The 23,791-nt window shown below is 36.6% G+C and overlaps 1 protein-coding gene across 9 annotated transcripts in view; it reads right to left on the bottom strand.

The window, feature by feature from the left end:
* Window positions 1-12,174: 12,174 nt before the first annotated feature.
* The window catches only part of LOC148945099 (uncharacterized), a 40,585-nt gene continuing 28,968 nt past the window's right edge, over window positions 12,175-23,791 (bottom strand). For 4 of the 9 annotated variants that reach the window (XM_089099194.1, XM_089099193.1, XM_089099198.1 and 1 more), the window contains exon 3: window positions 18,729-22,565. In XM_089099194.1, the coding sequence (XP_088955320.1) occupies window positions 18,920-22,528 (3,609 nt within the window). In that variant the 5' untranslated portion in view covers window positions 22,529-22,565 and the 3' untranslated portion in view covers window positions 18,729-18,919. Of the gene's footprint in view, window positions 12,349-18,728; window positions 22,602-23,791 lie in introns of those variants that run through there. The other 5 variants (XM_089099197.1, XM_089099200.1, XR_016142732.1 and 2 more) reach the window with 4 other exon arrangements.

Below are 23,791 nucleotides of genomic sequence, written 5' to 3'. Positions count from 1 at the left end.
CTTTTTAAAAGTATTGCTTGGTGTTGTGGTATTCAAAAAGATGTAAAGTAAAGTTGTGGGTGAAAAGGATGGTTACTTCAACTTGTAAAATGGGTTTAGGTGGCATATTAAGAAAAGAACTTGTTCTGAAATGTCTTTTGAAAAGTATTGCTTGGTGTTGTTGTATTCAAAAAGCTGTAAAGTAAAGTTATGGGTGAAAAGGATGGGTACTTCAACATGTAACATGGGTTTAGGAAGGACATTAAGAAAAAGAACTTGTTCTGAAATGTCTGCTTGGGGTTGTGGTATTAAAAAAGCTGTAAAGTAAAGTTGTGAGTGAAAAGGATGGGTACTTCAACTTGTAAAATGGGTTTAGGTGTGACATTAATAAAAAAAATTGTTCTGAAATGTCTTTTGAAAAGTATTGCTTGGTGTTGTGGTATTCAAAAAGCTGTAAAGCAAAGATGTGGGTGAAAAGGATGGGTACTTCAACTTGTAAAATGGGTTTAGGTGTGACATTAAGAAAAGAACTTGTTCTAAAATGTCTTTTGAAAAGTATTGCTTGGTGTTGTGGTATTCAAAAAGATGTAAAGTAAAGTTGTGGGTGAAAAGGATGGGTACTTCAACTTGTAAAATGGGTTTAGGTGGCATATTAAGAAAAGAACTTGTTCTGAAATGTCTTTTGAAAAGTATTGCTTGGTGTTGTGGTATTCAAAAAGCTGTAAAGTAAAGTTCTGGGTGAAAAGGATTGGTAGTTCAACTTGTAAAATGGGTTTAAGAGGGATATTAAGAAAGGAACTTGTTCTGAAATGTCTTTTGAAAAGTATTGCTTGGTGTTGTGGTATTCAAAAAGATGTAAAGTAAAGTTGTGGGTGAAAAGGATTGGTAGTTCAACTTGTAAAATGAGTTTAGGTGGGACATTAAGAAAAAAACTTTTTCTGAAATGTATTTTGAAAAGTATTGCTTGGTGTTGTCGCATTCAAAAAGCTGTAAAGTAAAGTTGTGGGTGAAAAGGACGGGTACTTCAACTTGTAAAATGGGTTTAGGTGGGAGATTAAGAAAAGAACTTTTTCTGAAATGTCTTTCGAAAAGTATTGCTTGGTGTTGTTGCATTCAAAAAGCTGTAAAGTAAAGTTGTGGGTGAAAGGGATGGGTACTTCAACTTGTAAAATGGGTTTAGGTGGGACATTAAGAAAAGAACTTGTTCTGAAATGTCTTTTGAGAAGTATTGCTTGGTTTGGTGGTACTCAAAAAGATCTAAAGTAAAGTTGTGGGTGAAAAGGATGGGTACTTCAACTTGTAAAATGGGTTTAGGTGGGACATTAAGAAAGGAACTTGTTCTGAAATGTCTTTTGAAAAGTATTGCTCGGTGTTGTGGTGTGCAAAAAGCTGTAAAGTAAAGTTGTGGGTGAAAAGGATGGGTACTTCAACTTTTGAAATGGGTTTAGGAGGGACATTAAGAAAAGAACTTGTTCTGAAATTTAGTTTGTATATTATTGCTTGGTTTTTTGGTATTCAAAAAAGCTGTAAAGTAAAGCTGTGGGTTAAAACTATGGTTACTTCAAATTGTAAAATGGGTTTAGGAGGTACACTAAGAAAAGAAATTGTTCTGAAATGTCTTTTGAAAAGTATTGCTTGGTGTTGTGGTATTCAAAAAAGCTGTAAAGTAAAGTTGTGGGTGAAAAGGATGGGTACTTCAACTTGTAAAGTGGGTTTCGGAGGGACATTAAGAAAAGAAATTGTTCTGGAATGCCCTTTGAAAAGTATTGCTTGGTATTGTGGTATTCAAAAAGCTGTTAAGTTGTGGTGAAAAGGATGGGTACTTCAACTTGTAAAATGGGTTTAGGAGGGACATTAAGAAAAGAACTTGTTCTGAAATGTCTTTTGAAAAGTATTGCTTGGTGTTGGGGTATTCAAAAAGCTATAAAGTAAAGTTGTGGGTGAAAAGGACGGGTACTTCAACTTGTAAAATGCGTTTAGGTGGGAAATTAAGAAAAGAACTTGTTCTGAAATGTCTTTTGAAAAGTATTGCTCGGTGTTGTGGTGTGCAAAAAGCTGTAAAGTAAAGTTGTGGGTGAAAAGGATGGGTACTTCAACTTTTGAAATGGGTTTAGGAGGGACATTAAGAAAAGAACTTGTTCTGAAATGTCTTTTGAAAAGTATTGCTTGGTGTTGTGGTATTCAAAAAAAGCTGTAAAGTAAAGTTGTGGGTGAAAAGGATGGGTACTTCAACTTGTAAAATGGGTTTAGGTGGGACATTAAGAAAAGAACTTGTTCTGAAATGTATTTTGAAAAGTATTGCTTGGTGTTGTGGTATTCAAAAAAGCTGTAAAGTAAAGTTGTGGGTGAAAAGGATGGGTACTTCAACTTGTAAAATGGGTTTCGGAGGGACATTAAGAAAAGAACTTGTTCTGAAAAGCCTTTTGAAAAGTATTGCTTGGTGTTGTGGTATTCAAAAAGCTGTTAAGTTGTGGTGAATAGGATGGGTACTTCAGCTTGTAAAATTGGTTTAGGAGGGACTTTAACAAAAAGAACTTGTTCTGAAATGTCTTTTGAAAAGTATTGCTTGGTGTTGGGGTATTCAAAAATCTGTAAAGTACAGTTGTGGGTGAAAAGGACGGGTACTTCAACTTGTAAAATGGGTTTAGGAGGGACATTAAGAAAAGAGCTTGTTCTGAAATGTCTTTTGAAAAGTATTGATTGGTGTTGTGGTATTCAAAAAGCTGTAAAGTAAAGTTGTGGGTGAAACGGATGAGCACTTTAAGTTGTAAAATGTGTTTAGGAGGGACATTAAGAAATGAACTTGTTCTGAAATGTCTTTTGAAAAGTATTACTTGGTGTCGTGGTATTTAAAAAGCTGCAAAGTAAAGTTGTGGGTGAAAAGGATGGGTACTTCAAGTTGTAAAATGCCTTTAGGTGGGACATTAAGAAAAGAACTTGTTCTGAACTGTCTTTTGAAAAGTATTGCTTGGTGTTGTGGTATTCAAAAAGCTGTAAAGTAAAGTTGTGGGTGAAAAGGATGGGTACTTCAACTTGGAAAATGTGTTTAGGTGGGATATTAGGAAAGGACTTGTTCTGAAATGTCTTTTGAAAAGTATTGCTTGGTGCTGTGGTATTCAAAAAGCTGTAAAGTAAAGTTGTGGGTGAAAAGGATGGGTAGTTCAACTTGTAAAATGGGTTTAGGAGGAATATTAAGAAAAGAGCTTGTTCTGAAATGCCTTTTGAAAAGTATTGCTAGGTGTTGAGGTATTCAAAAAGCTGTAAAGTAAAGTTGTGGATGAAAAGGATGAGTAACTAAACTTGTAAAATGGGTTTAGGAGGGACATTAAGAAAAAGAACTTGTTCTGAAATGCCTTTTGAAACGTATTGCTTGGTGTTGTGGCATTCAAAAAGCTGTAAAATAAAGTTGTGTGTGAAAAGGATGGGGTACTAAAACTTGTAAAATTGATTTAGGAGGGACATTACGTAAAGAACTTGTTCTGAAATGCCTTTTGAAAAGTATTGCTTGGTGTTGGGGTATTCAAAAAGCTGTAAAGTAAAGTTTCGTGTGAAAAGCATGGGATACTTCTACTTATAAAATGGGTTTAGGAGGGACATTACGTAAAGAACTTGTTCTGAAAAGATATATTCGTGGGGGAGCCAAAAAGTTGGGGGGAGGGGTTCTTTTGTTTCTCAAGCGCGCAAAAAAGTATTTAAAAAATGGAGGGCAAAAAAGATGGGGGGGCCTTTGGAGGCCCCAGAGGCCCCTTTGGGGGTCCGGGGGAGGGGGTCCCCTTTGGGGGTCCGGGGGAGGGGGTCGCCTTTGGGGGCCCGGAGGAGGGGGTCCCCTTTGGGGGCCCGGGGGATGGGGCCTTTTGGGGTTGGGGTAAGGGGCCCTTTGGGGACCCGGGGGGCCTTTGGGGACCTGTGGGTCTTTGGGGGCCCGGGGGCATTTGGGGGCCCGGGGGCCTTTGGGACCCGAGGGGCTCTTTGGGGTTGGGGTTAGGGGACCTTATAACGCTATTCAAATGATAGTTGTGTATTATACCGACCACGGAGTTTCACCCAAATCATCTTCTCAAATGTCTCTAACTGTTTCACCCAAATCGTCTTCTAAAATGTCTCAAACGATTTCGCCTAAATCATCTTCTAAAATGTCTCAAACTGTTTCGCCCAAATAATCCCCTAAACGTAATTTCTGCGTGTTCCTTTTGTTTTGGCATCCCTGCGCTGTCACATTTGAAATTCCCATGAAAAAATTCCCGCGTTAATCTTCATCTCTAAGGTGTTCCTAGCTACACTATTAAGGTTTCGATAGAATATTAATTTATATCTGTCACTAAAGATCAGAGAAGCCATATTTAAGAATAGACTATTAATTTATCTCCGTCACTAAAGACCATTTATCTCTTAGACCTAAAGATCAAAGAAGCCATATTGTTTCTTAATTCCTCTTTGTGGATCAATAATTCCCCACCGATTATATAATCAATTTCTCAGAAATCCAGTTCCCCTCGAGTGGATCAATACATTGTTCCCGTTAGAATTCAATGTGCATGTACAAACTTCGCCCCGGAGTCAATACACTTAGAAACAACAAATAAATTGACTTGAAAATGGTGTCATTGACTCGTTAGTGGAACAGTACACTTAGATGGATTCTATGCCCATATATGGAGTCCCCCCTGTAACTCAGCTAGAAACAGGGGTGTGTTCGGAATCTTGCCAGGGCGGAAATCTTGCTTGGGCTTGTCAAGTCGTGCCAAGGCGGGAATCTTGTTAGGGCATGCGCTCGGAATCTCGCCAGCAAGAAACAGGTGTGTCTTTTGACGTAACAGGGCATGCGCTCGGAATTCCATGGGAAAAGGAAGGGCAAAGAGCTCAGATCAATGGAGGAACCACTACTAAAATTACATTTGTAAGATTTTCGGTTACTGTAGATACTGTGATACTGTGAAAATGGGGCTGTATCTTTATCAAGATTATTGTTGCCCTAACTTGGATAAACACTTGGATAATAATATCTGTTCACATCCCCCAAGCATTCGCAAAAGTATTTCTAGCTATTTGGATTGACAGACAAATTTTCCGAAGCCGAAATTATAAACTAAGACTGTCAGTTTTCTTCCGTATACGTTGTTTCGCCCACAGGCTAGGGAAACTGAAACGTCAAAATTCAAAGTCAAGAACAAAAACCAACACGGTCTAATATTACCTAGCAGCATTCCAAAGCTACTGAAAAAAACTTAAATAAAAAGCTACAGTACTTATTGTAATTGGCTGAGCATTTTTCCTTAAACTTAGGCTAATATCTAACAATAAGTTGAATTGTTTACCCAAATGAAAAAAGAGAAAAATCATATTGAGTCAGAAAGAAACCCAGATATGAAATTGATTCGAATTATTATTCGAACTTTATCCCAAATTAAATTTCCTTACGACAGTGGGACTGAACTTGAATACACGTGATATACCAGGCACGCTCAAATCCACAATGCTAACGTCAGATACTAGTGTCTCACAATGCTAGCGTCAGGTACAAATGAATGTGCAGTGTCAGTTTAATATAAATATTAAATAAAAAAAGTTTTTTTAACTGAAAGTAAGGAGCGACCTTAAAACTTAAAGCGAACAGAAATTATTCCGCATATGAAAGGGGCTGTCCCCTCCTCAACGCCTCGCTCTTTACGCTAAAGTTTGACTCTGTCTCACAACTTTAATTTTTAAAACAATAAAAACTTTAGCGTAAAGAGCGAGGCGTTGAGGAGGGGAAAGCCCCTTTCATATAAAGAATAATTTCTGTTCGTTTTAAGTTTTAAGGTCGCTCCTTACTTTCAGTTAAAAAAAAACTTTTTTTTTATTTAATTTTTGAACGTTTTTGAATAAATGCAGGTTTTGATCTTGGCTCACAGTACATGAATAATTAAAACAAAATTTTCATATTAATTTACTTTTATTTGGTTAAATGGCTTTCTCGAAACTTGTTTCATTTTATTTACGAACGTTTTTATTAGTAATAAATGTATGTAACTTACAAATTAACTTACGTAACGAACTTCTATATTCATATATTTTTAAAACGTATATTAGGGGGTTCGCCCCCTAGTCAATACTTTGCTCTTTAAGTGAAATTTTGAATTTTGTTCCAATTCTTTAGAAATGACTGCTTAATCGCAAAGACCGTTGATTAGAATAAATACCTCTTATGAAAGTACTAAAAAATCTCTGGCTTAAAGAGTGAGGTATTGACTAGGGGGTGAACCCAATCATATATGTAATATTATCTGTTCGTTTAAAGTTTTGATGTTGCTGCTGTTGCAGTTGAAAAACTTGTTTTTTTTTTATATTTAATTTCAGATCTTTTTTTAAATAATACTGGGAAGTCCGACGTCCCCTTCATAGGAATGTCCCTTCCCCCATGAAAACTTTCTTCATGGAAAGATCCTCCTACATAACCCCCTACCCCAGGCACGTACGTAGGAATTTGTTTCGGGGGGGGGGGGGCAATTTTTTCGGGGGGGGGGCAATTTTTTCGGGGGGGGGGCAAATCCTTCAAACCCTTTATTCTGTGAGAAAAATCTGAAAATTATGGTAAAATGAAAAAATCTTGAGATTTGGGGGTGGGGCAGACCCGGGGGCCCCCTCCCTGCGTACATCCCTGCCCGACCCCCCCCCCCCCACTACCAGGAATAATCTCCCCTGAAAACGTCTGTACTGTATACTTCCCAATAACCAATACTATATGTTAACATTGGGTAAAGTTCATAGCTTTCCGCCCTCCTCCCGGGAGCTTCGGGGGATTAAGTCATCCTAAAAGACATACTTATAATATTTTCGAACATGCTGAACAAAATGGCAATCTACAAATTTTGATCAGGTGACTTTGGGAAAACAATGAGCGTGGGAGGGGGCCTACTTGCACTCCATTTTTTCGGTCACTTAAAAAAGGGCACTAGAACTTTTAATTTCCATTCCAATGAGCCCTCCCACGATATTCTAGGACCACTGGGTCGATACGATCACCCCTGGGGAAAAAAATAATAAAAATAAACACGCACCCGTGATCTTTCTTCTGGCAAAAAATGCTAGGTTCCACATTTTTGTAGATAGGAGCTTGAAACCTCTACAGTAGGGTTTTCTCATATGCGATATATGATGGTGTGATTTTCATTAAAGTTCTATAACTTTTAGGGGGTCTTTCCCCCTTTTTTCGAAAATCAGCCAAATTTCCTCAGGCGCGTAATTTTTGATGGGTAGGAGTAGGAAACTTATATATTTGAAATCAGCATTAACATCCAATTCTTTTGATGTATCTATTTGCATCAAAATACCGTTTTCTAGAGTTTCGGTTACCATTGAGCCGGGTCCCAATAACCAATGCTATATGTTAACATTGGGTAAAGTTCATAACTTTCAGCCCTCCTACTGGGGGCTTCGAGGGATTAAGTCATCCAAAAATACATAATTATAATATTTTTGACCATGCTGAACAAAATTGCTATCTCAAAGTTTTGATCGGGTGACTTTGGGAAAAAAATGAGCATGGGAGGGGACCTTGTTGTCCGCCATTTTTTTGGTAACTTTAACAGAGCACTAGAACTTTTATTTTCTGTTCCAATGAGCCCTCCCACAGTATTATCAAGTCGCTGGGTCGATAAGATCACCCCTGGGAAAAAAAAAAAAAAAAAAAAAAAAAAAAAATAAACAGGCATCCGTGATCTTTCTTCTTGCAAAAAATGGAAAATTCCACATTTTTGTAGACAGGAGCTTGAAACCTCTAAAGTAGGGTTCTCTGATACGCTGAATATGATGGTATGATTTTCATTAAGGTTCTATAACTTTTAAGGGGTCTTTCCCCCTTTTTTCGAAAATCAGCCAAATTTTCTCAGGCGCGTAACTTTTGATAGGTAAGATTGAACTTGATGAAACTTATATATTTGAAATTAAAATCAAAATCTGATTCTGTTGATGTATCTATTGGTATCAAAATTCCGTTTTTTAGAGTTTCGGTTACCATTGACACGGGTCGCTCCTTACTTACAGTTCGTTACTACGAACTGTTTGATACTGATATTTAATAATCAAAATGTTAATATTATTTGATTTATTAAAGTTATAAAAGTAAAAACATTTATATTTTTTTCAGTAAAGTGCAAATTATGTTCTGGCCTTGGGAATGCATAATGGTTTTGAGCCCAACTTATGTTAATTTCTGCTCGTTTTGAGTTTGACTCGGTTATTTATTGTAATTTCTGTTCGTTTTGGGTTTCATTTATTTATCGATGCTAATTTGTGGACGTTTCAACCTTGGTAGATTATTTGATTTTATTTTTGCTCATTTTTGTTTAATGGTTTTCTTTACTTTTCTTTGAACAACTTATTTTGTGGAAAAAGTTTTTTTTAATTTATCCATAAAAATGACCCATATGAAGGTAGATAGAACATAGCCCTGCATAACTCCTGATTTAAACGAGACCAGCTGCTAACCTCCTTCCCTACCTTAACCGCAGCAGTGGTATTCTCTTACACAGCACTAATCAGTTTAATGTATTTGTCTGGTATACCATACAAAGATAAAGCCTTTGCTAAAGGTATTCTATCAACAGAATCGAACGCTTACTCATAATCTATAGGAAGGACCAAAGGTGTTTGATAACTCAGGTACTTTTCAATTATTAACCTAAGAGTGAAAATTAGGTCGACGCATCCTCTAACTTTTCTAAAACCGCACTGTTCTTCTCTTAAAACTTTGTCTACAGCATCTATCAGTCTAAAAAGTATTATATTACTAAGTAATTTCCTACCTACAGAGACCAGACTAATGCTTTGATAATTACCCCACTCACTCTATCACCTTTCTTATGCGGTGTTTAATTAAGGTTTTCCTAAAATCGCTAGGTATTTTCCTTTTTTCAAAAATCATATTTCTAATCTTCAGTAGCTTATTTCTAACCTCAGAATCACCATATTTAAGACACTCATTTACCACACTATCAGCACCTGGAGCTTTATTACCTTTTAAACCTTTTAGTACTGTCACTAATTCTTCCTCACAAAACAAATCTTCTTTCAAGTCCAAGGTATCACAAGCTTTTTCATTTTCCTCTATATATTTTCCTGCCACTCTATCTCGGTTTAGCACATTCTCAAAATGTTCTGTCTATCTCTCTTTAATTCCTTCCTTATCACTAATAGTGGCCCCGTTCCTAACTTCAACTGGAACTAGTCCCGATTGACTACTCCCTCTCAATTTATTAACATGCCAGTACAACATTTTACTATCATGCCGTCTAACTGGGATCTTCCAGATTCTCGGCAATTTTATCCATGGCCTCCACTTCACACCTCCTTAGTTCATATTTTATTGCTTTCCCCACTTTATATACAGTCCTCTTATTTTCATATGATCTTTCTCTCAAATATTTTTTATTAAAGCCCCTTCTCCTGTGTGTTGAAGATAGAGCTGTTTCACTAATATTTCAAGCTGCAGTCCCAACGTTCTTTCCTAGGACACCATCAGTAACTTCACGAACTGTTTTCCTAAAAATATTTCATCCATCTTCCACATTGTCAAATTTTAAACTATTCAGTTTAGTATTGTTCTTCGAAAGTTTCGCTTAAATTCTCATCCTGGAGTCTATTAACATGATAGCTTACCGGGAGGTAATTACCCTTCCGAAATTTCAGCTTTAAATTAACCCTAGACGCTACTAGATGGTGATCTTTACTTTTAACATCAATAACAGCCCTTCTTTATACCCTAGTATCTTGTATTGATCCTGCCAGTCTTCGGTTCACGATAACATCATCCATAAGGTTTGCTGTCTTACCATCACGTGAATACTGAGCTAACTTATGTGCCATTTTATGACCGAACACCGTATTGGCTATAACAAGATTGTAATACCTGCGCAATTGCAACAGTCTGTAGCCATTGCTGTTTTCTTTTCCTATACCAAATTTATCTAGGCTAGGATATCATCTATCCCTAGTTCTACCAACTTGGGCGTTAAAATCTCCTAATACATTGTACAGGGGCATTATTCTACAGGGGTATTTACTACTATAACTGATACTCTGAACTTTTTAGTCATAAAATGAGCCAATAGTATTTTATTATTAATACCTTCCCAGCCCAAACAAGACTTAGCACCTTCCTTATTCATCATGAGCACTACTTCCTGTCCATGTACCTCATCCTTCCTGCCTGAGTAAACAAATTCTATATCACCTAATTTCATGCTTCCTACCCCCTGGGATATGAATTTCTTAAACTTCTAGTAAATCTAGTTCGAATCGTCTGAATTCGTCAGTCAAAATGTTCATACAATAGTTGTTTTTTAACGACCCTAACATTCCAAGTTCCAATTTTCATGTTCTTTAAATCATTGAAATTATTTTGGCCTCAGGAAAAGCAATGGTCCCGAATACCAATACAGGACGGAAACCAATCACATATCTTCTCATGTCTACACCGAAGAGCTTAAGCCTGCTTAGAACCGGATAGCAAGAAGTCTCTGGGACCTCCAGTTGAATTGAGGATTTGTGCAATCCTGACCCCATCTTGGTCACAACGTGGTTTTCAGCACATGACGATGCTCTTCTATCAACAAGAGTCAAAATCCTGCACAGACAGTTTCAAACCCATTACCGCCGACTTATTATATAGTCATGCCTACAAATATCATGCTACCACGGGGAGGTAACCCATAGTAGATGGCCTAATTATGGTAGATGGCCTAATTGGCGACCCAATTAGCTAGGAAGAGGTTTTTCAGCTCAAAAACGCCCACCAAAACAGACCAAGCCAAGAAGATAATTATCCATTAATCAGAATCCTGTGTGAATGCTGTGTCGTTAACTAGGCTATAATTTTCTCGAGAGGTGCCACTCCTTAAGTGGAAATAGAGTTGACCACAAGATCCCCAGTCTTGCAGGAGCCCCAAAATGGTCGAGGCAGCTCTTTGCAGAGGTTGTTGTCCATAGAGACCAAGGGAGTGCATACCCAGGACAAGAATATTGGACGTTGACAATGCTGTGGCCTGTATAAGCAAGCAAAGGTTGGTATCCCTTATCACTGCTCCCCACAGACACAGATAATATGTGGGCAATACATACGTCCAAATGAAAAAATTTTATTTTTATCATTGAACTTGAAAAAATCCAAAATTCCTTCACCAACAATGCAAATGTTTCCCTCCTTGCTAGCAGCCACACAACACTATATGAAGTGCCTTGAAAATGATCCTAATTCATCTGCCTCATTTGGTGGCACTGAAATAGCTTACAGTTGTGAAGAAGATACAGGCTTGTCATGTATCATAAGGGTCAAGGTTGTACCTTTCTTTATGCCGAATGTCTTTGAATCCTACTGTAAAGAGATTTAAGAAGCATGTGTTACCTCATACCAATATGGAGTCGGAAATTTTGCTTCTCAATCTTTTCAGCCAAGTCTATGTCAATAGCTAAGCGAGTATATTTCACATCTCCCTTGAGATGAGGCCATGTTATACTTATTTTTTCTCACCTGAGAAGCCCGTTGCAGGGCACCATAAAGCCAACTATTCTTTCTGGCGTACCTCAACGATGTCCTTTGCGCGATAATATTCTTTGGGAGATGTATTTCCAGCTGCTAGGACCAGATATACTCAGGGGTGTAGCTACATAATTTTTATATGGGGCGGGGCAAGAGGGGGTGCTATTGGAGTAGGTGCTATTCAAGCGGTAGTGAATAGAATTTACTATTTAACAAACACGCTACCTGGTGAATTAAAAAAAAAACATTACGCAATACATAATAAGCAATAAACACACATTAAACAATCATAAATATAAGTGCTGGTGCCTGGCTTTTACCAAAATTATCAGCAATGAGATGCTGCAGACGACAGTAGTATAGCATAAACAAGCTTTTGGGGGGGGAAGGTATATGTTGTATACACTCGGCTGTTTTCAGCCAGATTCACCACTATAGCTGCAGTACATATCCCACCTCCGCTTCCACCAAACCCCACGCCCAACACAGGATGTTCAATCTCATAATTGAACCAAGATCTATCCTAATAGCCCCGAGTATTGTGCAATTCATTTGCTAGTAATTTTGAATGGATGTTGACTCTGTAAGATTTAATTTGTTGTGCTAAACTTTTAATATACATGATTTATTAAAATATTATTTTTTATAAAATTGATTTTTCTGTGGGTTCACTGAATTTATATTAATAAATACCATTGATGTCAGCGGGCCACATAAAGCCAAAAACAATTCATAGGTGGCGAATAGCGCGGTGTAAGTAAACATACAGGATAAGTCAAGCATCCCCACCGCTCATGACATAGTCAATACCACTAGAAGCAGAGGTACTACACTGCCATCACCAAAATCCAAGTCTAAAATAAAAAAGACGAAATGAAGTGACGAAAAGAAATAAGCAAAAAGTAAAAAACCAGAATAAAAGATAGTGTGAATTAAAAATTATTAGATAAATCATATTAATCATAGTTCTATTAAATATCTTGTTCTTTAATGGACGGGAAACAAAAAAACAAAGATTTTTTCAATTCAGCTTTAGATCCAAAGCTTCTTGGAAAAACATACAAAAAGGGTGCAAAGATTAGTTGCTTATTTTTGGCAAACCCTATATTTTCTTAAAGCAGGGCAGAAGATATTATCTATATTTTAAAGTTAGATTTCCATTTTCTACATTATGATATTCTTCAAAACCGAAACGCGTGAATTATTCTGCTAGTCCGAGTTCCTGAGTTTTGGGTTCACAATTTTTTACGCGTGACACAAAACCCAGGTCAACAAGCGTACCAAATTTCAATCCTTCAAAACATGGGATCTAGAGAAACAATCTAGTAATGCGGAAACACTGCGTTTTTCGCACGATTGCCTATTAAGCAAAAGATCTTAATATGTCCAGTCATTCTGAAGATGTCTATTTTATATGATCTATATGCTTTTCAAATTGAAATACTCTGGATATTGTTGAATTCACATGAAAAAATGTGTGATCACTTCCACACGGACGCACTAGTTGGAGCATCATGTAGTGCTTTCTACCGGACAGTTCCAAGGCTTCAAAGACTGCCCTTGAATCGTTAAAAGACGCATTTGATCACTTATCTCGCTGTTCCTGGACACAAATCAATTTTGACAATTAAATCATAATCAGAATATTTGTTTTCTCCCGAGTTTACTTATGGTCGCAAAAACTCGTTTTCCTCGTAAGACTCGTAAAAAAAGAAAACAATTAACTTTTGTTAATTAAATGATTTGCGTACATGACTTGTTTGGTAGGTCAAAGTTTGCCCACCCCTCCTCAAAAGTATTGAATTTTAGAGACACGGCTAAAAATTCTGGAACGGCTCTAAATGATCAATTAAAACGGTAAAATTACCGTTTTTGCGGGATTCTACTTTTTGTTTATGAAAATACGGGAATATGAAGTTATTCCGACATTAACCATGCTCATAGTTACACAAGAAATAGAATATAAAATGAACGAACTAGTAATAATCCTATGTTGGGCTCTAGAAAAAGATCAAGCTTCAAAAAAGTTTGATCCCACCCAAATAATGATCATTTTTACTGTTTCCTTTAATTGATCATGGATAAGAAAAATTCTTATGAGAAGATTTCCAAATTTAGTTTTAGCTTTGGTTGTCTTCAATCTAAATTGGGAATTGTATTTTAATTACAAGTGACACATGCGTGCTTCAAACCCCACTAAATACAAAACTATTGTCAGAATAGTAGTAAACTCCTTACCGTCATTGCTGGTTTTTGCAAGCTTTAAGAAAAGCTTAGTGCTGGGCTGGTGTCACTTCATTTTCTTTCTTTCCTCTCACGTGACCTTTCCGCTTCAATGCTTAGCTTACACTGGAATTAATGCAGCGTTTGAAACGTTGAATGAACTATTGCCTCTTAGTCCGATTCCTTATGGCAATTGAATAAAAAAAACAAGTTTTTTAAAGTGAAAGTAAGGAGCGGCATTAAAACATAACACCTATAGAAATTATTCCGTCTATGAAAGGGGCTGTCCCATCCTCAATGTCTCGCTATTTAAGCTAAATTTTTTTATTTAAAAAATAAAGTTGTGTGACAGAGTCAAATTTTAGCGTAAAGAGCGAGGCGTTGAGGAGGGGACAGCCCCTTTCATATACGGAATAATTTCTGTTCGTTTTAAGTTTTAATGTCGCTCCTTACTTTCAGTTTAAAAAACTTGTTTCTTTTATTTAATTTATGATCGTTTTTCAGTTAATACAGCTTTTATTTGCATAAAAATTTTACTTTTCTTTTGCTAAATGGATGTCTTTACAAATTAACTTACGTAACTAACTTCTATATTCGTATATTTTTCTTCTGGCAAAAAATACAAAGTTGCAGATTTTTGCAGATCTGAGCTTGAAACCAATGTAATAGGGTTTTCTGATACGCTGAATCTGACGGTGTGATTTTCATTAAAATTCTTTCACTTGTAGGGGATGTTTCCCCCCTCTTTAAAAAATCGAGTAAATTTTCTCAGGCTCGTAGCCTTTGATGAGTAATACTAAACTTAATAAGATTTATATATTTAGGATCAGCATTATATAACACATTCTTTTGATACATTTATTGACATCAAAATTTTTCAGGGTCGATACGCAAGAATTCCTTGCGTAATTCAGGGTCGATACGATCACCCCTGGGAAAAAAAAAAAAAAAAAAAAAAACAAACAAACAAAAAAAAAAAAAACCAAACGTTATATTTATTGTGGCAAAAAAATCAAAATTAAACATTTTTGTTTATAGGAGCTTGAAAACAATACAGTAGGGTTATCTGATACGCTGAATATGATGGTGTGATTTTCATTAAGGTTCTATAACTGTTAGGGGGTCTTTCCCCCTTTTTTCGAAAATCAGCCAAATTTTCTCAGGCACGTAACTTTTGATGGGTAAGATTAAACTTAATGAAACTTATATATTTGAAATCAGAATTAAAATCTGATTCTTTTGATGTATCTATTGGTATCAAAATCCCGTTTTTTAGAGTTTCGGTTACCATTGAGCCGGGTCGACTTACCTGTCAAACTCTGACTTACCTGTCAAAGAATTCCTTGCGTAATTCAGGGTACTCTCAGCAAAATGTCACTAGTTCACTGGCTACAAAACACAGATGTTTTGTTTTGTCAACACTTTTGTCAACACTAAGTTTTTGAATAAGATAATAGACACAATAAATTTACATAAGGCACCAGTTCAAAAATGTTAATCAGCAAGAAAATCTAATCCAAAAGAATGAATACAAATCAGCAGGAAAAAAGATCAAGAACAGAACAGCACAGCAAATTTATTTTTGCGTTGTAATATTGCTGTTGCAGTTGTACAAAAGAACAAGCTGCACCTTCGCCCTCTACCTTAGGAGCAAAATATAACTAATTGAAATATTTTTTTTTAGTTATTTTGTGTTAAAAAAAAAAAGTTATTTTATGTTAAAATGTCACAGCTGTTCACTTTCTTCTGACTAATATCAGTGAAAATGTTTGAACCAGTGATCTCTCGATCTGATGTCGAAGCTATAGCTGTTAGAACTTTGAATAAGGCTTCCTATTTTAATTATATGGCCCTTGTGTTTCAGTAGCCGTTCTTGAAAAATGGGACAAACAGCAGAAATATAACATAAATAGCAAGGTATTGAAGAGGAGGCAACCCTTCATATACGGAATAATTTCTGTTCGGTTTGATATACGTATATGAAGGGGTTCCCCCTGGTCTCTTTACGCTAAAATCACAAAGGCCGTTTAATTAGAATAAAAAGATCTTTTGAAAGTACTAAGAAAAACTTTACCGTAAAGAGCGAGGTATTGACGATAGGGTGAGCCACCTAATATATGTAATAATTTCTGTTAGCATAATTTTTTCATGTTCTTCCTTACTTACAGTTGCAGAAACGTTTTTTTTTTTTAATTTAATTTCCGATCGTTTTTTAAATAATGCTGGGAAATCCGGTACCCCCTTCATGAAAAATTCCCTTCCCCATGCAAAATTCCTCTATGGAAAGATCCTCCCATGTAAACCCCTCCCCCAGCCCCCCTACCAGAAAAAATCCACCCGGAAAATGTCTGTATCCTTCGCAATAACCTATACTATATGTAAACAATAGGCCCTGCCCCTCCCCCAGCCAATCCCGTTTTATAGAGTTTCGGTTATGAAGGAGGCTGTCCCCTCCGCAACGCCTCGCTCTTTACGCAAAATTTTTTTTATTGTTTAAAAAAATAGAGTTTTGAGAAAGTCAAACTTTAGCGTAAAGTGCGAGGCGGTGTGGAGGGGACCGCCCCCGTCATATACGGAATAATTTCTGTTCGTTTTATGTGTTAACGTCGTTCCTTACTTTCAGTTAAAAAAACTTGTTTTTTTTATTTAATTTTTGAACGTTTTCGAATTAATGCAGGTTTTGATTTTGGCTCACCGTACATGAATAATTAAAACAAAATTTGCATATTATATTTGGTTAAATGGCTTTCTCAAAACTTGTTTAACTTTATTTACGAAAGTTTTTATTAGTAATAAATATACGTAACTTAGAATTAACTTACGTAATGAATTTCTATATTCATAAATTTTTAACACGTATATTAGGGGGTTCGCCCCCTAGTCAATACCCTGCTCTTTAAACTATAGTTCGAATTTTTTTTTTCCAGTTCTTTAAAAATGACCTCTTAATCACAATCAGTTGATCAGTTGAAAAAATTGTTTTTTTTTATTTAATTCCTGATCTTTTTCTTTAATAATGCTGGGAAATCCGGCGCCCCCGTCATAGCACTGTCCCTTCCCCCATGAAAACGTCCTTCATGGAAAGATCCTTCCATATAGCCCCCGACCCTCTCCTTCCCCCACCTACCAGAAAAAATCTCCTCTGAAAAAGTCTGTATAATTCCCAATAACCAATACTATATGTTAACATTGAGTAAAGTTCATAACTTTCAGCCCTCCCCCTGGGGACTTTGGGGGATCAAGTCAAACTAAAAGACATTTTTATCATATTTTCGAACATGCTGAACAAAATGGCTATCTCAAAATTTTGATCGGGTGACTTTTGGAAAAAAATGAGCGTGGGAGGGGGCCTAGTTGCCCTCCATTTTTGGTCACTTAAAAAGGGCGCTAGAACTTTTGATATACGTTCGAATGAGCCCTCTCGTGATATTCTAGGACCACTGGGTCGATACGATCACCCCTGGGTAAAAAAAAAAAAAAAAAAACAAACAAACAAATAAACACGCATCCGTGATCTTTCTTCTGGCAAAAAATGGAAAATTCCACATTTTTTTAGATAGGAGCTTTAAACCACAACAGTAGGGTTATCTGATACGCTGAATATTATGGTGTGATTTTCATTAAGGTTCTATAACTGTTAGGGGGTCTTTCCCCCTGTTTTCGAAAATCAGCCAAATTTTCTCAGGCACGTAACTTTTGATGGGTAAGATTAAACTTAATGAAACTTATATATTTGAAATCAGAATTAAAATCTGATTCTTTTGATGTATCTATTGGTATCAAAATCCCGTTTTTTAGAGTTTCGGTTACCATTGAGCCGGGTCGCTCCTTACTTACAGTTCGTTACCACGAACTGTTTGATTCATTCAATGCAGAGAAGCTAGTGCTTATAGCTGCGGGGGTTAAATAGTGAGAAAAATTTCTTGACATCTTGTTTGATTACAGGAAGCGATTGCACGTTTGATGATAAAATAATGATATATGCTTGTGGTGAAATGGATAGCCATTTAACAAGAAATGAAAAAAGGAACGGGTGTTGCAAATAACTTAGAAGCGTGAATATTTCGGAACTTACTATATTGGCACTTAAAAAAGAAGAAGAAAAGAAATTTCGTGGGGGAGGGGCAGGTCCCTCTGCCCCCCCCCCCCCTGGATACGCTACTGATAGCACTGTAGTAGCTTTTATTATTATAACATGAGGAATTTGTCACCTCTACGTGCTTTTGTAATTAAAAAAAAACATTTAAAACAAAATCAATATTTTTACCGAGAACTACATTTTCATATACTAGATAATGAATGTCGTCATAGTTTTATTAGAACTATGACGCGAATAGTAAAACACTACATTATAACGTTACATCCGATGATGTCCGACACTGACTAAACACTGAACGATGCAACACTGACCAAAACGGGTTATTGCCCTAAAACTTTGTAATTTTGAAACAACCAAAAGAAAAATTGCAGTTTCCAGGCATGAATAGACGTAAGATGGGTCCAGGGCTAGGGGGCAAAATGCATTATTCCGATGTTCAACGATACTAAAAATTCACTATATAAAACTTCCAAATATGAGAGTGATAAACGGTTTAAAAGAGCCTATGGCTCTAGACAGCAGGGTCTAGTATAGGGTCTTAACATATTTTTCGAAACTCTTAAATATTTCCTCGTAGAATTTTTTTCAAGATCTCACACGTCTGAACTTACCATTAACTATTTTTACCATTAATCGTACCATTAACCATTTTTACCATTAACTGTACCATTAGAATTGACCATTTTTACCATTAAACGTACCATTACCATTAATCCTTTTTAATATTAACCGTGCCATTATCATCAAACATTTTTACCATTAACCGTACCAGTACCAATTCCATTTTTACTATTAATCGTACCATTACCATTAACCGTATTATTACCATTAGCCATAAACCAAATCAACTATTTTTTCTGCCAGCATAGAGACTACCCGTGGGTAACCCCGAATGTAGGTAAAGTCTTTGACAATCATTTATATAATATTTATTCTATTATCATTGGCAATTAAACAATACTATCATTATAAACACCAACACAGTGTAAGTACAACATTGGAAGTCAACATGTACGGCATGTGTTTAAGTTCGAAAGTGCACTATATATCTCAAGATAAAAATTTTGTCAAAATCATCTCTAAAAAACTTCAAATAATGCTGCTTACTTCTGAATGTGATTAACAAGACTCTTTATTGCAGGATGCTCCGTCTTCGTGAGTTTTCTCAACACTGGTATATGATAATCGGTCCCATATTCCTTGTTAAAAAGGAATAGAATCTGTGCAGCCGTATATGAGGCTTCGACCGTGCCAAATTCAGCAAGGGTCTCGATAAAGTCATGAAGGAAAAATTCACTGGAGGAATTATCTAAATAACCATGCTTTAAGAAGTCTTTCAAAGCATCTGCAATGAAGTAACTAAACAATGGAGTATACATTTCAATAAGTTCTGAGAGTTTCTTACCAATTCTGTTTGCAAACTCTTTTGTTGTCTTCACTCGGTTCCATTCCTGTGCATATATCAGTAAAAGATAGCACTGTGCGTCGTCTTCGTGCGTAAGTACCGACAGGAATGTTTCCAGGACACGATCTATTACTAGTGGCCGTGCCTTCGGCTTCATTTTTGTGAACACAATTTTAGTAATCAGGGTTCGGACGGCATTTCTAATTGGATAATAATGAGGGGACACGGTGGAATCTAATATATTCCACTTGCTTCTCACAGCATCAACGAAAATCTTAGAAAAAGCGTCCAGCCTCCGCTCAAGTGTTTCCCCTGTTGTTTCGAAATACAAGTTGACAAGGAGTGCCATTGCAACAATTGCAGGGTTTGCATGGTTACATGTCTCATTGAAAAGATACCTCCTAAATAGTTCTACCAAAAACTCATCAGGCAAAGTGTTGCAGATGGCAAAATCAATGCTTCTCAAAAACGAGATAATGTAAGATTTAATTGTTTGTTCCTTGCTCGTTGCTTCCAGCCTATCAATCATTTCCAAAACTATTTTCAAGTATTCTGTAATGTAATCATTTGGTACATCTACTAAGTCGAATGGCCATAATGACAACAATGATTCTTCTTTCTCTGAAATTGTTGAGATTATGATTTTCATCAGACCCCATGTACTTGGACTCGGCATTCTACGGAACAGATGCTTTGCTTTCTCAAAAACAATCATTCTCACAGAATGGTGTTCTTGCTGCTTCCAGCTGTTCGAGAGAAACTCGATAAGCTCTTCAAGACTGGTCACAATAGCCATCAGCCTGATCCCATGTTTTGCAACGGTTACACGTTGACAACACAAATGCTTGGCAAATGGAATCACCTTTGTCACAGAAGTTCTTCGACAACTATTATTCAATGCAGAAAGAGAACTTGAAAGATAATCTCCTTCACATAGTCTTCCAATTAATTTTAGTGGGACAGGTGGATTCGCCATTTCCATTCCACGAGGGATTTTGTGCAAGAAAGAAAAACTGTCTTGTGTACTCTGTTCACCCACATCAATCTTCTTCTCCATTGGAAGCAGCGGATCTATAAAATTTGCAAAAGTTTCACCATGAACAAGCGAGCCTAGTATAACAAGCAAATTCCCATTTTTGTCTTTCAAAACACCATCAACACACCGCTCAGCAAATTTGATTGGAATTAAATTATACCAGCGTAACGATCTGACAAAGCGATGCACAGCTCCGCTATAATGAAATTTCCTGCAAAAATCATAATACTTTTCCCAATTAGAGAGAATTCTTTTTGGATCCTTCTTTAATTGATTCAGTGTATTTGTATCGATAGTAATGACATCAGGCTCTGACGGCCATAGGCGATTGTAAATGTCTATATCGTTCTTCTTCAAAGTTGTCTTCAATGCATTTAACCTGAAGTCTTGACGGTTCTTCTTCAGCATTTCCGATAGCTCATTAAAAATCCATGGATGATCTATCATTGAGAAAAATTCCATCTTCAAATCATTTACCTTCGCATGTCTTTCATTAAACTTATACATTGACTTGATTAGATTCGGTATTGTCATGGTTTTGATTTCGTTCCACGTTTCCTGTTCCGTCTGTTCTGCAATGCTCAAGAAATGAAGAAGACACAACCTCTCGTATTCTGGATAATCGGTAAGGATATTCCAGTAGGATTGATAACCACGTGATAGCACAAAAAACATCATTTTAAGAAACGGTTCAGGTGGTAAATTATTATTGAGCCGAAAATGTACAGCCGTCTCAAGAAAGTCGATGGGAACGTTAATGAAATCAGACAACTTAACCCTAGCGTACATCCTCTGGATGATTTCAAACAGAATATTCCATTGGTCCAAACTCAGATGGAGTGTGTCATATATACTCTGAATGTTTACTAGGAATGCATGATGAAACGAAGACATTTCGTTTCTGTGTCTGTCCTGGACGTATTTGAGAACTTCCAAGAGTGACTCATTGTCCTCATTTACTTGGCAGCAAAACAACATCTGTGAAACTAGGTTTTTTCTCTCAAACATATCTGAAGTCTTAGCTATACGTTCTTTTATCTTTGGTAGTACCTCATCCGCTGGCATAAAGCATGTCCACGTAAATTTGTTATTTCCACCAATAGAATCTTCTTGGTATTTCGTTGTCTTTATTTTTGCTTGCCTGATCCGTTCTTCGGCAGGTAGTATCTTCATCAGCTCTGCTGTCACCATCTTCTCTTCGTCTAACAGACTTTTCCCGTATACATTTTCGTAAGATGTGAGCAGAAGTGATACAGACATTTTCTTTGGATATCGTCTCAGATACTGCAGCATCTGATTTGTGTTGAAGTCCTCAATTTTGTCGGGTAGCATCTTCGGGAACATTATCTTCATGTCCCCGTCGCTAATATTTTCTGGTATTAACAGTTTATAGAAGATCTTTGGCTTGTCAAGATAGTATTTTTTTGCGTTCCAGGCGAATCGGTTTGCCTGTTTTTTGCTCAAGTGCAGTTCCAGAGACTTTTTACTGTGCATCTCGTATATTTCAACAAATGCGGACAAATTTCTTCTGATAAGCTTGGGGAGGAAACTCTTGTATTCAGAAATTTTTACATGGTGTATGGAACGCTCCAAAGGATCATTTAGTGCTGGGTTACTCAGTTTCAAATACCACACTATCAGATCAGGATATCTCTTATACAACAAGTTGACTGTACCTATGGAAAGCACAAGCTTGTGCTTACTAATCGTATCTTTGATGAAAGCCTTTGAACAGGCTACCAAAAGAGGCATTGCTCTGTCTATTCCATAAGACGAGAGCATTCCATCAAAGAATTCTTCTGCCAGCTGAGGGTTTCTCCCGGCAAGACGGCGTGCCAGTTTCTTGATTATTTTGCACCTGGTGTTATATGAAACATGGTGGAACAGGTTGTTGGAAAAGTAATCAAAGTTGGCAATATTACTGGATGTATTACTGAAAAAGTCCTTTGCTTGCAGGGCTCGGCTAAAAATTTCGGTATTCTCCGACTTCAGACCCTCTTCAATCGCTTCGTAATTACTCCGGCTTGTGTGCCCGGTTCTGTTCAGAATCTTGGCTGCCTCAACCTTGACCAATTCATACAAAGGCCTGGGGAACTGTTCCATTTCGACAATCTCTTCAAGGTTTGCACCCGTTGCAATTCTGGCCTTTATTTCAACTGCAATCCAGCAGTATTTATCGTGGGCGCTCTCCCCAGGAATACTCTGTATTGCATCTAAGTACGGTGTTTTTAAGCATATTTTACTGTTCTCTTTTACTTGTTCGTCTTCCATCCTATTACTATCCTTAACGTCCTGAAGCCCTTAAAAGCTTTACAAATTTGTGAGTATTTACAATGCAAAGAATCTGTAAGTATCCTTAATTTTTTTTATTTTGTCTATTTACTGCGTTTTTTTTGTGATGGATTTATTTGTTTATTCGTTTTTATTCGTTGTTATAGACTTAAAATTTCAGTTTTTTTTTTTATAACATCATAATTTGTAACAACATTATAATATCAGTTTGTAATGATTAATACTTCCCTCATGTCAAAATATTCACAGGTGTGTTTTTGAAAAAAAATATTCTCGGGGTAAATAATCCTTGCATTTTTATTTTTGTAAATCATGGATATTCCAATCTCTAAGGCCATTAGAGTACAGAATTTTACGTTACCAGATACTACTGATTAGGGTTAAACATGGTTGAACAAACATGATTGAAATGATATCCGGGAAATCTAGACAACTATTTTCCAAGGTCATTGAGTTACGTAATGTGCTAATTTTTCCACCTTTCATGGAAGTATTCTACAGAAAAAAAAATAATATATATATTCTTCATTTCCAGTATAGTGCAAATGACTCAATTATACTTTAGAATACAACAGATTGCAATAACGCAATTGGGTTTTTCAAACTCAATGAAGCGTAAATGACGCAAAGACTTTAGAAGGATTGAGGTTATGGGGGGGGGGGGAACCAAATTCCTGTTTGTGGTAATTTTTGTTAATTTCGAGTTGGACTTAACTATTTCTTTTAATGTCTATTCGTCTTAGGATTTATTTATTCATCATCAGTATCTGTTACCTTTATGTTGGGTGTCATTATTCATTTTAATTTCTGTCAGTTTTATGTTTAGTTTATTCTTTTATAGTAATTTTGGGTCGTTTTGTGTTTGAATCATTACAGGACTTCAATTCAGTTCACATCAGTTTTAATAGGGTTCTTTGCTTTTCTACCAAAGAATTTCTTTTTCAGAAGTTTTTTTTTTATTTAATCTATCTACAAATGGAAAAGAGTGTCTCTGCGAAAAGTCGCCTCAATAATGTTCACTCACTTTTATTTGTGCTTTATTGGATCTGATCACACTTAATTGCGTGACCCAATGTCCTTGGAAACCGGATTATCAAGATTTTATTACACACACACACACACACACACACACACACACACACACACACACACACACACACACACACACACACACACACACACACACACACACACACACACACACACACACACACACACACACACACACACACACACACACAC

This window comes from Artemia sp. Qi Xiang Cuo, chromosome 13 (assembly GCF_049724085.1).
Source record: "Artemia sp. Qi Xiang Cuo chromosome 13, ASM4972408v1, whole genome shotgun sequence".
In the NCBI taxonomy this organism is placed as follows: Eukaryota; Metazoa; Arthropoda; class Branchiopoda; order Anostraca; family Artemiidae; genus Artemia; species Artemia sp. Qi Xiang Cuo.
The sequence above is the reverse complement of the archived record's forward strand: the minus strand, read 5'-3'. Positions and strand labels throughout refer to the sequence as shown.